The 15,776-nt window shown below is 42.5% G+C and overlaps 1 protein-coding gene across 2 annotated transcripts in view; it reads right to left on the reverse strand.

Moving 5' to 3' along the window:
* Nucleotides 1-15,776, reverse strand: part of LOC135222774 (gem-associated protein 5-like) — a 291,182-nt gene that overhangs the window by 150,572 nt on the left and 124,834 nt on the right. For both annotated transcript variants that reach the window (XM_064261034.1, XM_064261043.1), the window contains exons 9-10: nt 4,369-4,477; nt 4,014-4,176 (exon numbers count right to left, since the gene is read on the reverse strand). In XM_064261034.1, coding sequence (XP_064117104.1) covers nt 4,014-4,176; nt 4,369-4,477 — 272 coding nt within the window. The remainder of the gene's footprint in view (nt 1-4,013; nt 4,177-4,368; nt 4,478-15,776) is intronic.

Below are 15,776 nucleotides of genomic sequence, written 5' to 3' on the forward strand. Positions count from 1 at the left end.
TACGATGTTATTAATAGCTAGAGCAAAAAGAGTTCCACTCAAAACACTCCCTTGAGGGACTCCACAATCTAAATTGAAGGAGTCAGAATATACATTATTTATTCGTGTTTGAAAAGTTCTTTCATGGATAAATTTCTCGATAAAAATTGGTAAGTGCCCTCTAAAACCATTTTCGTGTAAGGACTTTAAAATTGAGTATCTCCAGGTCGTATCATATGCTTTTTGGATATCAAAGAATATGGCAACTGTAATTTGCTTACGTTCAAAACCCTCTCCGTATATAATTTTCTAGATGGGAAAGTGAATCTAAAGTAGATCTTTCAGATTGTGAGCCAAATTGAGTTGAAGACAGAGTCTTATTCTTACGTAGGCACCAGTTTAGTCTATAATTTACCATTTTTTCTAGCAATTTGCACAAGCAACTTGTCAGGGATATTGGTCTATAGTTATTAGGATTGCTTGGATCTTTCCCTGGTTTGACAACTGGTATGATTATAGCATGTTTCCATGCTTTTGGGAACAGGTGATTTACCCATAAATGATTATAAAGCTTCAATAAGTAAGTTTTTGCTAACAGAGCCAGGTTTTTTATCATCTCAAAATTTACGTTGTCTTGGCCTGGAGCAGAAGAGTTACAGTTAGATAAAGCATATTCAAATTCTCTTCTGTGAAAATCTGGTTATAATATATATCCTCTAATGTTTCAAAATTCAATGGAACAGCTTCTTCACGTGCTTTAATGGTTCGAAAGTGATCATCTATATTGATTATACTACTTATTGCTTGGATGTTACGCCCTAAAATATTCGAAATGGCGTTACTATCATGTACTGGTTGGCCATTATGTATTAGCATGTCTCTGAGATCTAATATGAGATCCATTAATTTTCCTAAATTTTTCCCAGACTTTACTTGAGTTGTATCAGATATGCTAGATACATATTTTTGCCATGACATTATTTTTCCTCTAATGGCTTCCCTTCTGAATCTTGCCGAGATCCGATTGTAATGAGGTTTTAGTAGACTGATTTCTATAGTAATGTCTACAAGTTTCTTGGCAGTGCTCTCAAAATTTAGAGGTCTTTTACTTATGACATTAAATCTATATGCAGGGTTTTTCTAATCTTCTACCTATATGTTTTTTCTTGTATCAGGTGGGATAGTGTGTCAGACCACCAGGGTACTGAGTGTTTCTTGGGATTAGTAGTTGACTTAGGAATAGATTCGTCAGCAGCTGTAATTACAAAGTTTGTGAAGAAATCTACTGTCTCATCATGACCTTGTACTGCTGTAAATGGATGGATCTGGCTGGTTTTAAATTTATACTGGTCCCAGTCTGCCTTATCTACATTATATCGTGGGACAGTTGGTGTTGGGGTATGTCCCAAACAGGATATTAAAATTGGAAAATGATCACTGGTATATGGATCATCTAAAACATTCCAATCAAATCTGTCCACTATATTAGGTGAGCAAATACTTAAGTCTATGGATGAAAAACTTCCATGGGATTTCGAAAAGTAAGTGCTAATGTCTCCATCATTTAAAATGCAAAGATTATGATTGTCAATCATATGCTCAATTTTATTACCATGTGAATCTGTTTCATTGCAAAAGGAATCCATAATGGGCTGTGGGCGTTAAAATCTCCAACTATTAAAAAATCATCACGTATATTCGGTAATACTTGAGGTAGATTTTGTAAATCATAATTACATGAAGGTTGGTTGTAAATATTATACAAATTAAAAGTAGAGTTGTTAATATGAAGTTTAATTCCAGATAGTTGGAATTCAGAACTATTAGTCAATATATTTTCGTAAGTAATTCGGTTATTGACGTAAATTGCTGTTCCTAATGTATTCATATCAGGAACTGAATGTGATGCTAATGTATAATTGCCTATTCTCGAGACATTTTCATTTGTATGTTGCAAGCATATTGCTATAGGTTCATATTGTTTCAATAATCTTTGAATTTCTCCTATTTGTAATCTTGTTTTTAAACCATTTACATTCCACTGAATAATATAAGCGCGGAATGTTATTGTGGGGGAAGGCCTCTGTCAAGCAGAACATTACTTCCTCTTACTTTTGTGGTTGCATACTCGTGTAAAGCTGCAGGTTTCTTAATATTTGACTTTATGTTAAGTCTCTTTGTAACTGCTCCTTGGGACTTTTGTTTTGTTTTATTTTTTCCAATAAATGTTCTATGCCTCTAGCACTCGATGAGCGAGTTTTAATAAGATTGGTCTACACACATGCAATCTTCGGAGTGTTTTTCAAGATTTTCCTGTTGGTTTTTAGTTTTGAATTTGATGAAATTATTAATCATATTAGTGAGGCTGCTTGTTGATGGAAGTTTCATTGTATTCAACTGAACAATGAAACATTCATTACATCCATAATTTATCATGAGTGGATAAGGCATTTCTATTTTGAGTGATTGGTAGTGTATTGTTTGTTTTACTGAGACTGGGAGAGGAGTCTATTTCAACAGAGGCAGCTTGATGATGAATACTACTACTTGGTTGGGGTTGAGGATGAGTTAAGGATTTTCCTCTTTGTCCTATTATGGGTGATGGAGTTATATGGACAATGTTGTTATTTTCTAAGAAATCGTTAGTTTGTGAGGTGATTAATGTTTCAGCTTCTACTTCAATACTATCTATATTACTTTTTAGAGGATGGGAGTCCTCTTTGTTGTCAAGTTTTTTTGATTTCGGAGGGGTCCCATTTCCAGGGTCTCGCCTTTTTCCCCTTGCTCTCTGATCTGGTGGGAAATCATCAGCAATTTCTGCATTGGAAGGTGCTGTCTCTATACATGAAGTATTGGCATCATGATCATCTAAGGATGATAGAGCAGCATATTTGTTTTTTATTGTGGTTTCAGGTATTAGATTCCTACTTTCTAAACAAGATTCAGATATTTGGGGAACCTTATTTTTTAACAGCTCAATCAGTTCCTGACTATCAAACAGCCTCATACTTCATTTGTAACAGATATATGAAAACATCGGTAAAAGTTGTGTGTTTGCAAAATTGTTTTCCAACATCTACTTCACAACAAACCCATTACTTGTGCCCAAATCTCAATTTAGGTTGGGTGGAGTTGATTCATCAAAACTCTAACCTGCAACCAAGACTTTAAAGATCTGTTTGTAGCTCAAGCTACTTCAAACCTGATGTCCCATTACTCTATACTGTGCAAGTGAATGTCTGTCTGTGACACAGAACTCTGAGTATCAAGCATAACATAAGAGGTTACTGTAATGTCATGCTCTCAGATAGTGTCCATCATTCATTACAAATTAGTAAGGAACTGCTAATACCACTTTTACAGCAGGACATTCATTACAAATTAGTAAGGAACTGCTAATACCACTTTTACAGCAGGACATTCATTACAAATTAGTAAGGAACTGTTAATACCACTTTTACAGCAGGAGTCACCAAAAGTTTTCCCAATTTTTTTGTTTCTTTTCTATCTTGTCTCTGGGTGTGCTCAGTGTGTGTGTGTATGAGAGAGATCATGGAGAATTTTACCTCACCAACAAAACTTTATTCGGGATCTTGAAAGAAACAAAGGAAATGCCCTGGAGTGAGTGGGTTGCCTTGTTCGAGATTTTTAACATTAGTGTCTATGCATCCTCACCTATCGTGCAGTAGGTGCAGAGAAAAACTTATGTACAATTACTACATGAATATATACAAGAAATGGAATAAATGCACAAGAAATGGAATAAATACAAGTTGGCAGGGACTGTTTCTCTTGAAGGTCGTATGTAGGTATAAAAGCACCGCTGAAACTGTGAAAAAATGTACAATTTATCTGTGTCCTCAACAAAACAATTATTAAATTACTATGGAAGGGGGGCTCCAATATTGGGATTTTTCTAAAACCAGTCCTTCTTAGCAAAAAGAACTAGTTAAAATAATGAAAATACTACTAAAAGCAGGGGTAAATATTAAGTAACACATAATACTCATATTCAAAGAGTACAAATTACTTACCAGTTTTCTCTGGGCACATTAAAGGAGCCCATTCAACTTTATAAACAGACTTCTGGTGGTAATAAGCGCATGAAGTTACACGTCCTGATATGTCAACCCAACCAACTTGCCCAGAAGCTGTACCAAACAAGAGTTTTCCTTCATGTTCTGGATGCCACGCTAGCTATAAGAGGAAATTATTTTATCACAAATGAAAATTATTACAACAAAAATAAGCTTGCCTACGTTTCCAGAATTATGGGTAGTAGTATCTGGCAACTGTGAAAACAATTATTTCCAGTATTCCATCAGATTTAATACATAGACATACAATGCAAAGACAATCTCACATTTCATCAAATACAAAAATACTTACTGACATAATCTTGCCCTTTATATTCTGCCAGACTACTTGAGTTTGTAAGGGCACTTTACCCTCAAAATTAATAAGTCGTATAACATTTTCCTGAGATCCAATGGCCAATCTGAAAAAGGATCCCTCATTCACTAAATAAATAATTATAAATTATAAATTTATAAATAATTATAAATTACAAATCACATTTGATGATATGAATCAGAAGTAGCAAAACCCAACAAGCATTTCTAATGAAAAACTGAAAAATGATGTAGAGGAGCAAGGGAATAGCTGCTGTCACAGAGGGTAGGCCTATGCATCCCACAAAACTCTAAATCCTTAATTCAGGGGGACAATATGGTCACATAAATGAAAATTTATCACACCTGAGCAAAGCTGTAACTCAAGACCAAAGGACTGTGAGCTGCTGACAATTCCGCTTGAATTTCACGATCTTAATAAAATAATTGGAGCAATGACTAACTTGGTGAGATTTTTAGTATCTGATGTTAATTAATTATGGATATGAATGTCACATAATTCAATAAGTAAATTATATGTCCTTCCTTAAATAAGTTAAACTTGGGAACCCATACTTCCAAAACAGAATATTGAATAAATTTGAGAAAATTTACTTGATAAGTACTAAACTTGACAGTGAACAAATACTACATTCCCTAAAACATATGGCTCTATAACAGCCTATGGGGTCTAATATGTGATCAGATACTTATCTGGATAATGTTTATTCACTCTAAAGAATCAAGACAAGACACCTACATAAATGACAAAATTTCAATCAATTTGAATTTTTCATAGCTAACAAATCTTCGGTCTTAACAATAGGATAATCTTCTAGCGCCCGCTGGAAACTACTTAAAAATAAAAATTTGTCGAAAATTGTATTTTTCCTTACTATACAAACCTGAGGTCCTTGGAAGGTACTTAGCGGCAGCTGAAACGGTCATAAGCTTTTCGAACAAGGGGTTTGGTAGTTAACTACATGTCCGGCAGTTAGCGGTACGCTCAACTGCGAGGCGAGGAGTCACTTTGCTTGAGGCCCAGGAAACGCAGAGTGAGGGGTGGCATGAGGTGGGACTATATGTAAAGGACCTCAGGTTTGTATAGTTAGGAAAAATACAATTTTTGACATTGTTATTTGTTGCGATACGGTATACAAACCATCGGTCCTTTACAATAGTTAGACTCACTTATTGGTGGGTGGAATCTGAGTCTTATGAACAGACTGGTGTTCGTCCTACCTTGGATTCCCTCCCTGGTCGTAAGAGCAGAGGGAGGGACCTAGCCTCTGCCCAGCTGATCGGGGTGTGCACCGCAGGATCAGAGGTCAGACTTCTGGACCAAATTAAAAGAGGGAGGCAAGTGTACCTCTTATAATTAGCAAAAGCAAGAACTAGTTCCTACTTCAAGAGCCAAAGTAAAGTTATGGGTTTGTCTCTTATTGGCTTCCACTTCCCCCATTGTTAGGGAGTGGTTGATAAACACTTCTATCCCTACTGAAAGGGATAGAATGGGGCTCGGTTGTGTAGTTTGCCTGCATCGGCCCCCTGTTCAGCATAGTGATGACCATGGCCCTCTACCCACAGGTAGAGGGAAAAATGGAGGAGGAAGAGAAGCCAGTCACACTCTCTTCACTCGTCCATGCATACAGTCACACAAGGATGCGATGCTGTTCTGTCCGCTCGGGTGCTGGGTAGACTACACAACTTGTTGAGCAGCCACCACGGGTCCCAAGGAAAAGGTGTCCAAGGACCTGTGGGCTATATCCCGAAGGTAAAAAGAAGTGAAGGTGGTCTGGTTGGCCCAAACCCCTGCCTTCAGTACCTGTGCCACGGAGAAGTTCTTGCGGAACGCAAGGGTTGGACCAATACCTCTGACTTCGTGGGCTCTCGGACGAAGGGTACGGGTGTCGTCACTGTCAGCTGTTTCGTAAGCCCTCCTGATCACCTCACCCCGCCAGAAAGAAAGTGTTTTTGGAAACCTCTTTCTTGGTAACCCAGGTGCTAACGAAGAGGCGTTGACACTCAGGCCTGAGGTGCCGAGTTCTCTTGAGATAGCGCCGTAGCGTCCTCACAGGTCAAAGCAGCATCTCATCCGCATCATTATCGGTGAAATCCTTCAGGGAGGGGATCGGGAAGGACTCGAACCGGTCGTCAGGGACCGAAGGATCCTGAGTCTTCGCTACGAAGTTCGGGACGAAATCGAGCATCACGGATCCCCATCCCCTGGAATGCTAACGTTGAAGGAAAGACAATGAAGTTTGCCTATTCTCTTCGCCGATGCCAGGCCCAGCAAGAAGAGGGTCTTGAGGGTCAGATCCCTGTCTGACGACTCTCGGAGTGGCTCGAAGCGTCTGCGAGTCAAACTCCTAAGGACGAGAGTCACATCGCATCTAGGGGGCCTGAGTTCCCTGGGTGGGCAAGACCTCTCGAAGCTCTTCATCAGGAGGGAGATCTCGAAAGAAGAGGAGATATCCCCACCTCGCAGTTTAAGGACTAAGGCCAGGGCGGCTCTGTAGCCCTTAATTGCAGAGACTGAGAGACCCCGTCCACGACACCCACCACAGAAGACGGACCACTTCCTCTGGTAGACAGCCGCAGAGGACTGTCTAAGGTATCCAGCCATCCCTGTCGCTGCGCTGCGAGAAAAGCCTCTCGCTCGCAAGAGATGGTGCATAGAAGCCAGCCGTGAAGACACAGGGACTCGACGGATCAGTGGTACCGTTCCACGTGTGGCTGGCACAGAAGGTTATGCCAGGGGGGGAATCTCTCTCGGCTCTCTGGCAAGCAGAGCCAGCAGGTACGGGTACCAAACAGCCTGAGGTCGTTTGGGGGCCACCAGGATCATCCGAAGGTTCGCAGTGATCAGCGCCCTGCTGATCACTTTGTGAATCAGACAGAACGGGGGGAAGGCATAGACGAAGAGGTTGTCCCAAGGATGCTGAAGGGCGTCCTCTGCAGCTGACCATGGGTCCAGCACAATCGAGTAGAAAAATGATATTGTTATGATACAATAAAGTTTATACATACTTACCTGGCAGATATATACATAGCTATTACTCCGTCGTCCGACAGAAATTCGAATTTCGCGGCACACGCGGCAGGTAGGTCAGGTGATCTACCCCCCCCGCCGCGGGTGGCGGGGAGTAGAACCATACCCGTTTTCTAATTCATAATTTTTCTTCCAGCTGTCTCCTGAGGGAGGCTGGGTGGGCCATTTAATTGTATATATCTGCCAGGTAAGTATGTATAAAACTTTATTGTATCATAACAATATTCCATTTTTATACATTCAACTTACCTGTCAGATATATACATAGCTGATTCACACCATTGGTGGAGGGTAAAAGACAGCTATTACTGAATAGACAGGTAAACAACATAACGTTGTAGGTAATAAAAATAAATAAAACCTTGGTTCCTATGTGTTTAGACGAAGGGTCGACTTCCTAGCTATTGCTAGTAGTCTGCTTCGTCTCAAGAGCCTCAGCGAGGATGTGACCTATGGCTAAGAGTTCTTGTAGATCTGTCAATGGGGTCCTTATCCACTTACTTGACAGAATCTAGTGGTCATTTGTCAATGGGGTCTTATCCACTTACATGACAATACACCAATGCCTATTGGCATAATTTAAGGAGCACAACACCGATCCCGATCACCTGATCCTAACACGAGGGTTTGTGCTTAATTTGAAAATAGCTATCCCCAAACTCATTTCAAATAACCCCAGAAACAATAATACACTTATGCTAAAATAAAAAATAAAAATAAAAAATTTTAATTCACTAGTTAAGGATCAGTGTCGGCTCCCTCTCCCTAGCAACGCATCCGTGGACACGTATAACAAAGAGAGAAGGATCTCTCATCGGCCCACACTTGATCTCCTTCGTGCAAAGAGAAGTCAACACAGAGTTGCATCTCCTGTTATACAGCTAATATGACTCTCACGACATATTGTTATGGAAAGAACAAGAATTGTTAAAAGCTCGCACTTCAAGGCGCTTTTAATTCTTAGCTGTTTGAAGGAAACGTCAAGTTACTCAAGAAGTGCTTTAGAGATTCCACTCTTCCAAAGAAGACCAGGGCTTTCTTTGCAACAGATCTCTTCTAGATGAAGCCCAGAGCCTGGCTTGCGCCTGGCTGGCGCCTCGCGCCTGTCTGGCGCCTCCCGCCTGCCTGGCCTCGCCTCTGGCGCCTCGCGCCTGCCTGGCGCCTCGCGCCTGGCTGGCGCCTCGCGCCTGCCTGGCGCCTCGCGGCCTGACGGAGCTCGCGCCTGACTGGAGCCTCGCGTGCCTGGCGCCTCGACCCTGACGGGCGCCTCGCGCCTGGCTGAGCCTCGCCTGGCTTGGAGCCTCGCGCCTGCCTGGCGTCTCGCGCCTGCCTGGGCGCCTCGCGCCTGCTGCGTCTCGCGCCTGGCTGGTGCCTCGCGTCTGGCTGGTGCTTCGCTTGCCTTGGCGCCTCGCGCCTGGCTGGCTCCTCGCGCATGGCTGGGCCTTTCTCCCCACTTGCTGGAGATTCGAGCTTGTTTAAGAGTCTCGATGAAAACTGGCGATGTCCACCTCGGACACTTTATTTGCCTGATTCATTCGCCTCTAGCACATCTGCGCCAGATTGGAGGCCTACTCCTTCTCCTCATCAGACAATGACAGTGTTTAATTGGACTGTCTTGCTCTGGCGTCTTTACACCTGTTTGGCATTTGGCGCCTGATTGGCGCTACATTGTCCGAAAGTCTGAACATCCAATCGTTTATCAGGAGAAAGGAAAAGGGTGGAAGAAATTCTTTCACTTTGAGCTTATGGCCTCTGCAACAAGGGGAGGTAATTTTAGTCAGCTACATCCAGTAGACGATAGGAAATCTAATAGTCCGAGAGACCAGTCTTCCTCCGAGGAGGATCATACTTGATACTTCAGTTGCTAACGAGCACTCTTCCTCACTGTTGAAGAGTTCTCTCGTTGAAAATCTTCCCCTTATCTGCACGAAGGCAGGAAAGGAGCCTGGAAGTTTTAAGGAGGACTCTGAGCTGAAATTGGAGGATCCGATTCTACTAGCTTCTTTAAATATAATCTCTTCGAACCTTCTGGGAAGTAGTTTTGAGCCCTCATCGTATTCCAAAGGCTCTGTCGCAAACGTTTAAATCTTATCTTCTTTTGTAGATAACAACGTAAATACCTTGCCTGGACAACAAATCCTTTATCTGAAAGCATTGATCCAGGAATAAAAGGTTATAATTCTTTTGCCAAACATACCATGCTGGCAGGAACCCATTGCCGAGTCTTTCTAGAATTTGATTCCAGATTCCAAGCCCAAAATCTCACTCGTCCTTTTGGTCGATTAGTACCAAGAGAGACATTGATGAGGAGCAGTTCCATCTTGTCCGAACACGGAATCTGAGCCCAAATAGGATCCCATTGTAACTATAAGATCTCCAAGTCTTGTCGTATAGAGGTATTGTGTAAGATCCCGAAGATCTTAATGCTCTGGCTATCTCCAATTCCCACCTTTATAGAGACAGAGTATAGCCTTTTACTGCGTTCTTTGATAGCAGATATATACAAAGGTAATTCTTCCCTCTGAAAGGGAAGAAAAAACCGCTGTGTGGTTCACAGAGGTATCGGAAGAGGACAGTTTCCTCATTCCCCCCTCAAGCACGATCTGCAGTAATTATATATCTTATCCATGACTACTGTCATTTACCTTGAAACATCCTCTCATTCATGTCCACTTCTGGTCAGTCTGCACGCAGACAGACTCAGAGTGGAGAGGTTGTTAAGGTCCATTTAAAATAGATGTTGAAAGAATATTCAGACTGTCTTGGAAAAGACTTCCAAAACCTGCTGTGAGAAGAACGTGACCTCTGAGAATCCAACCTCACTAAGTCTAAAATGAGGCATAACATATATCCTCTCTTTCTTTGACGCCCTTTGTCTTACATTCTGTAAAGAGTTTATCTTTTAGGGGAAAAAGACTAAATTTTTATTCCCCTTTCTATAACATAAAGATGGCGTATATTTTTGCTACCTCTCTCTTATATTCTTTCTCCTGTCCTCGTGCCTGGGCAACGAAAGAATGGAAAAATTCTATCATCAGTTATTCTGCAAAACAAAAATTATTATTATCCTATTCTCCTACTAACTGATCCAGGAATCGAGGAGAATCATTCAAGATTCCTATCCTAGGACATCAGGTCGTAATGTACGGTTCAGATACTTGAAAAGAGCCTCTCACCCAATACTATGAGAGCTCCTACGAGTCTTTTCTAGTACCAAAACATTACAAGGTCTTCCTTGTTATATGTTTACTGGGAGTAGGATAATATACCATCCTGTTAATAACAATGAAAGAGGAGAAAGAGGAGCTGCATGGTTCAAGGGACTAGTCACCCCGAAACGTGCAATATAAAAGGGTTGCTAAGGTCTCTAAAACCTGCACCCAGATTAACTTATGAGTCCGATATATTTTCTATCCCTGTCTCATAAGGTTGAGGAAAGCGAGAGACCTCTAAAGATATCAGTTCTCTTCACCATGTAAAGGTCTATAAAGCAGGAGAACCCACTTATCCTGACACATACTACTGTTCGCCTGTGCGATATCTAGAATAATTGTCAGTAGAGGGGTTGATCTGGCAAAAAGAGTTTCTCAAAAAACTCCTCTTGCCAGGAAAGAAGTCGCTCACGCGACCACTATGTTACCTGACATGAGAAGTCTGTTCTTGTTAGAGACTTCCGCAATTTCAGTTAATCCTGACAAGGGCCACGGCCGCCTGTGCGACAACTTGTGTCACTGTCAGGAAAAACTGATCTTGTGTCAGTTCTCAAAGAGGAAACTCTTGGAAAGTCTATCTCCAAATACTGAGAAATTGGAGATCCTGATAGCTTGCGCCTGGCTGGCGCTCGCCGGCTGGACTGACGCCCTCGCGCCTGGCTGACGCCTCACTCCTGGCTGGCGCTCGCGCCTGGTTGGCGCCTATCGCCTGGTTAAAGCCTGGCGCTCGCGCCTGGCTGACGCCTCGCGCCTAGCTGGCGTTCGCGCCTGGTTGGCGCCTATCGCTTGGTTAAAGCCAGGCTGGAGCCTTTATGGCCTATTACTCGCAACCTTGGTCAGGAAATCTCGATATCAAAATAAGAAGAGGTGCTGTAAGAATCCTATAATTCTACAGTACTTCCATAGTTGGATGTTTCTTCTCAATTTTCCTCTAATACGAGTATATCGGAAGGGGAATTATTCTTTCCTCGGTTAATTCTTCCGTATCCCCCCCCATTTTTTTTTCCTGAACGAGAAGGACCACTCAGTGCGAGGGACACTGAGTAACTTCCCAGCTCTATGTAGGAAAGCATAATTTGCTCTAAGGATATTCTATTAACTAATTATTTCTAGTTAGAGCAGGCGTCTGGCTGGCGCTTATGATTCCTTATGGCATGGTTTGAGGAAAAGGAAGCAGTCTACAGGAAGACTGTTCGTCTTCTTCTTGCTAAGAGATCTATGAAGAAGACTTCTCGCAGGTTCTCACAAACTCTTTGCAATAAATGTTAGACATACTTAAACAGTTATTATCGTCGATCGAGGTTCTCCAACGGACTCGCAAATTCTTGTATTGCTTTTATTTAATAACTCGCTCAAACGAGAAATATTTTGGATGGTGCTCTAGGCTTATTGCACCAAGCTGGCGCAACCTGCGCCAGGGTGGCGCAACCCGCGCCAGGGTGGACGCATCTGCCAGGCTGGCGCCTCCTACTAATTATCTTTATGTTTATGTGCCAGAACATCTGTGTCTTTATGGTACCCAACATCCTTTCATATGTTAATTCCGTTCTTATTATGAAAAACTTTTATATACGCAGTATAATCCATTCAGGAAACCATTTCCCACTAAAAGAATGTTTCCATCCGACTCATACAACTTCTGCGCAATATCCGATTCTAAATACGGTTGTGTCCTTTTTCAAAAGACTTAACCATACCGTAGTCTTGAAGTGAATCTCTATTACATCTCTCTTCTCACTAAGTATGTATTCTAATAAGCCATGCTTTCGTAAGTATGAGTGCATTAAATAATATTCATGTTCTGCTGCATTAGAATCCTTTAATCATGTTACCTAGGTAAACAGCATTGAAAGGTTGTAATAGTCCTTCTTATTGAAAGATTCCTAACAAAAAGGCAGACACTATATTATTTATGATAGCTTCAGTATTCCCTCAATCGAGGCTAAGACCACGATTGTAGGGAAGAGATACGGTTAGTTATCCCATTCCGCAGGAGAGAGAGCTGTAAACGACATCTCACGACTGAGAACAAGATGGTACTGCGACTGCGTTGGTTGGTCTTCAAAGCGAAAGCAGTCTGGCCTTCCCTTTCAGAGTTGCCAGTTACTCCATTAAATAAAGGAATCTTATAAATTATTATCGAACTTCAGGAAGTTTTATATAAGCATAATTAAGCTAACGAGACTTCGACAAGTCTAGAAACTAAATAGGTGTCGTCTAAACAATTCTTTTAAACCTATTCCTTCCTAGGATAGTCCTAGAAGGGTACTGGTAATTCTGGATGGAAACCTCTTCTAACACGAAGAAAAAAGTTCTATCCTACTCTCAATCCACCAATAAAGATATGCTTCTCCGATCACTTCTCGAGACACGATAGCATCATATAACTCATACTCTAGCTTAATAGAATCCTCTATAATACTGTTACATTAAGGTAAACCGTATTAATTTAGGAAATTTTGTAAGGATTTCACTTGACCATTATAGCATAAATTTCGGTATGTGTCTATGCCTTGCCATACGTAGTCCTAAGGCGATTTTTTTGTCCTAAGCATGGTAGGAGCTAGAAGCTTAAAAGTCATACATATATGCTTTATATCACTTAACGAGATCCATATAATTCATTCGATTGACAAACAATCTAAATCGTTCTCATCATAATAGATTTATATCTAAAAAATGCACCGATGGGGAATCTTATGTTGAAATAACAATTTCATACCCCATTGGATAGCGCTCTCGTCTAGTTGCGAAAAAAAATGTTCGAACAATGACTGTATCACAAATGTTATCGAATGATCTCTAATATTAGAAGGCGCTAAATCGTCGCCTGATTCCGAAAGGTGGATCGATTAATGTCATTCTAATTTGTTTGAATAATTCTACCAGAAGGCATTATACGAGGATCTTCGCCAATTTCATTCCACTTTCAAGTTCTTCTATCCATCGAGGAATCGTACGCATAAAAAGGGAGAAACACTGTTTTAGGATGCCTTTCCCCAATGGCTATCCCTGGCAGTCTGGGACGCTCTACAGAACCTGCCGAGGGGACGCCTGACCGGTGGGGATTCTCTGAAACCTCCTTACGGTTTTCGACATTCCTTCTCCTCTGGCTTTGTGAGCTTGGAAGAGGTCTAGACCTGAGAGCGAGACAGAGCCGATCAGACGCACCCTCCATTGTAATGGGGGAACACTATATTCACTTCTTACGTTCTAAGAGTTCGCATTCGAACTACTATATCCAAAGTCTACAATTTGCAAATATGATATTGTATATTCTGCGGAGTAAGAAGGTGATGAGATGCAACAACTACTAGTACTGTTACTACTATAATTGCTCGTTAACACAAGAGAGCTAATAAAACTTCTAAAGGATAGTTACTTTTCTGACTTCCCCAAACTAGGAAGAAAGATATACATTTCCTCAATCAAACTCTAACACTTATTTGTATTAATGAATAAATATAAGTAATTCCCTTTCATGAAAGTATAACGTAATTCACTTTCGTGAAAGTGGACGAGTGTCTACCGAAAACTTCGGTAGTTACACGTCACTAATCTTCGAAATTTTTCGAAGTTAATATTATCAAAAAGTTAACAAAAGCGTATGCCGAACCAAAGATCCATTACTTCCCTGTAAAAGTTAGCCCAGACGATCGATGGCGATGAACACGAAAATCCATCAAGAGGAACTGCAAACGTTGTTTACATTCCAAGCGACAGAAAAATTATGAATTAGAAAACGGGTATGGTTCCTATTCCCGCCACCCATCGGCGGGGGGGTGGGGGTAGATCACCTGACCTACCTGCCGCGTGTGCCGCGAAATTCGAATTTCTGTCGGACGACGGAGTAATAGCTATGTATATATCTGACAGGTAAGTTGAATGTATAAAACCTGGAGTTTTCTGTTGTGCCGGGTGGCGAACAGATACACGACTGGACACCCCCACAGGTTGAACAGCCTTTCTGCCACGTCTGGGTGAAGGGACCACTCGATTCCTATCACCTGATCCCGACGACTGAGCTTGTCGGCTACCACATTCCTCTTGCCTGGAATGTAGCCGGCCGACAACTCTATTGAGTGTGCCACGGCCCACTCGTGCACCTACAGCGTCAACTGGTGCAACGGGAGGAACACTAGACCCCCTTGCTTGTTGACGTATGCCACTACCGTGGTGTTGTCGCACATCAACACCACCGAGTGTCCCACCAGACGGTCCCAGAACTCTTGGAGAACGAGGAACGCTGCCTTGAGCTCCAGGACGTTGATGTGAAGGTGCTTGTCACGATGGTCCCACACACCTGCAGTCAGCAACTCCTCCAGGTGCGCGCCCCATCCCTCCGTCGAAGTGTCCAAGAAAAGAAGCATCTCCGGGGGGGAGAGCGAAGAGGCACTCCTCTTACAAGGTTCCTGTCGTCCACCCACCAGGCTAGGTCCTGCCTCACCTCCTCCGTGAGGGACACGGGGAAGAAGGGAGGGTCCCTTGCCTGTGACCAACACTCCTTTAGTCTCCACTGAAGAGACCGCAGGTGAAGATACCCATGAGGGACTAGCTTCTCGAGAGACGACAGGTGGCCGATCACGACTTGCCACTGCTGAGCCGGTTGCTCCTGTCGAGACAGGAACCGTCTTACTGCCTCCCTGAATCTGCTGATCTGCGAATCTACGGGGAAGACTCGCCCTGCTAGAGTGTCGATCAACATACCCAGGTACTTCATCCTCTGCTTGGGTTCGAGCTCTGACTTCTCGTGATTCTCCACGATTCCCAGGTCGCGGCAGAACTCAAGTAGTCGATCCCTGTCCTGCAGCAACTGCGAGCGGGAGCTCGCCAGGACTAACCAATCGTCGAGATACCTCATAAGACGTATCCCAGATGAGTGGGCCCAAGCAGACACCAGAATGAACACTCGCATGAACACCTGTGGGGCGGTTGAGAGACCGAAGCAAAGTGCCCTGAATTGGTACACTGTCCCGTCGAGGATGAAGCGGAGGAACTTTCTGGAGGATTGATGGATGGGTATCTGGAAATACGCATCCTTTAAGTCCACTGAAAGCATGAAATCGTTCTCCCTGATGGAGTCCAGCACGGAGCGTGCCGTCTCCATCTTGAACCGAGTCTGGCGAACAAATAGTTTCAAAA

The sequence above is a fragment of the Macrobrachium nipponense genome, chromosome 20 (assembly GCF_015104395.2).
Source record: "Macrobrachium nipponense isolate FS-2020 chromosome 20, ASM1510439v2, whole genome shotgun sequence".
NCBI lineage: Eukaryota > Metazoa > Arthropoda > Malacostraca > Decapoda > Palaemonidae > Macrobrachium > Macrobrachium nipponense.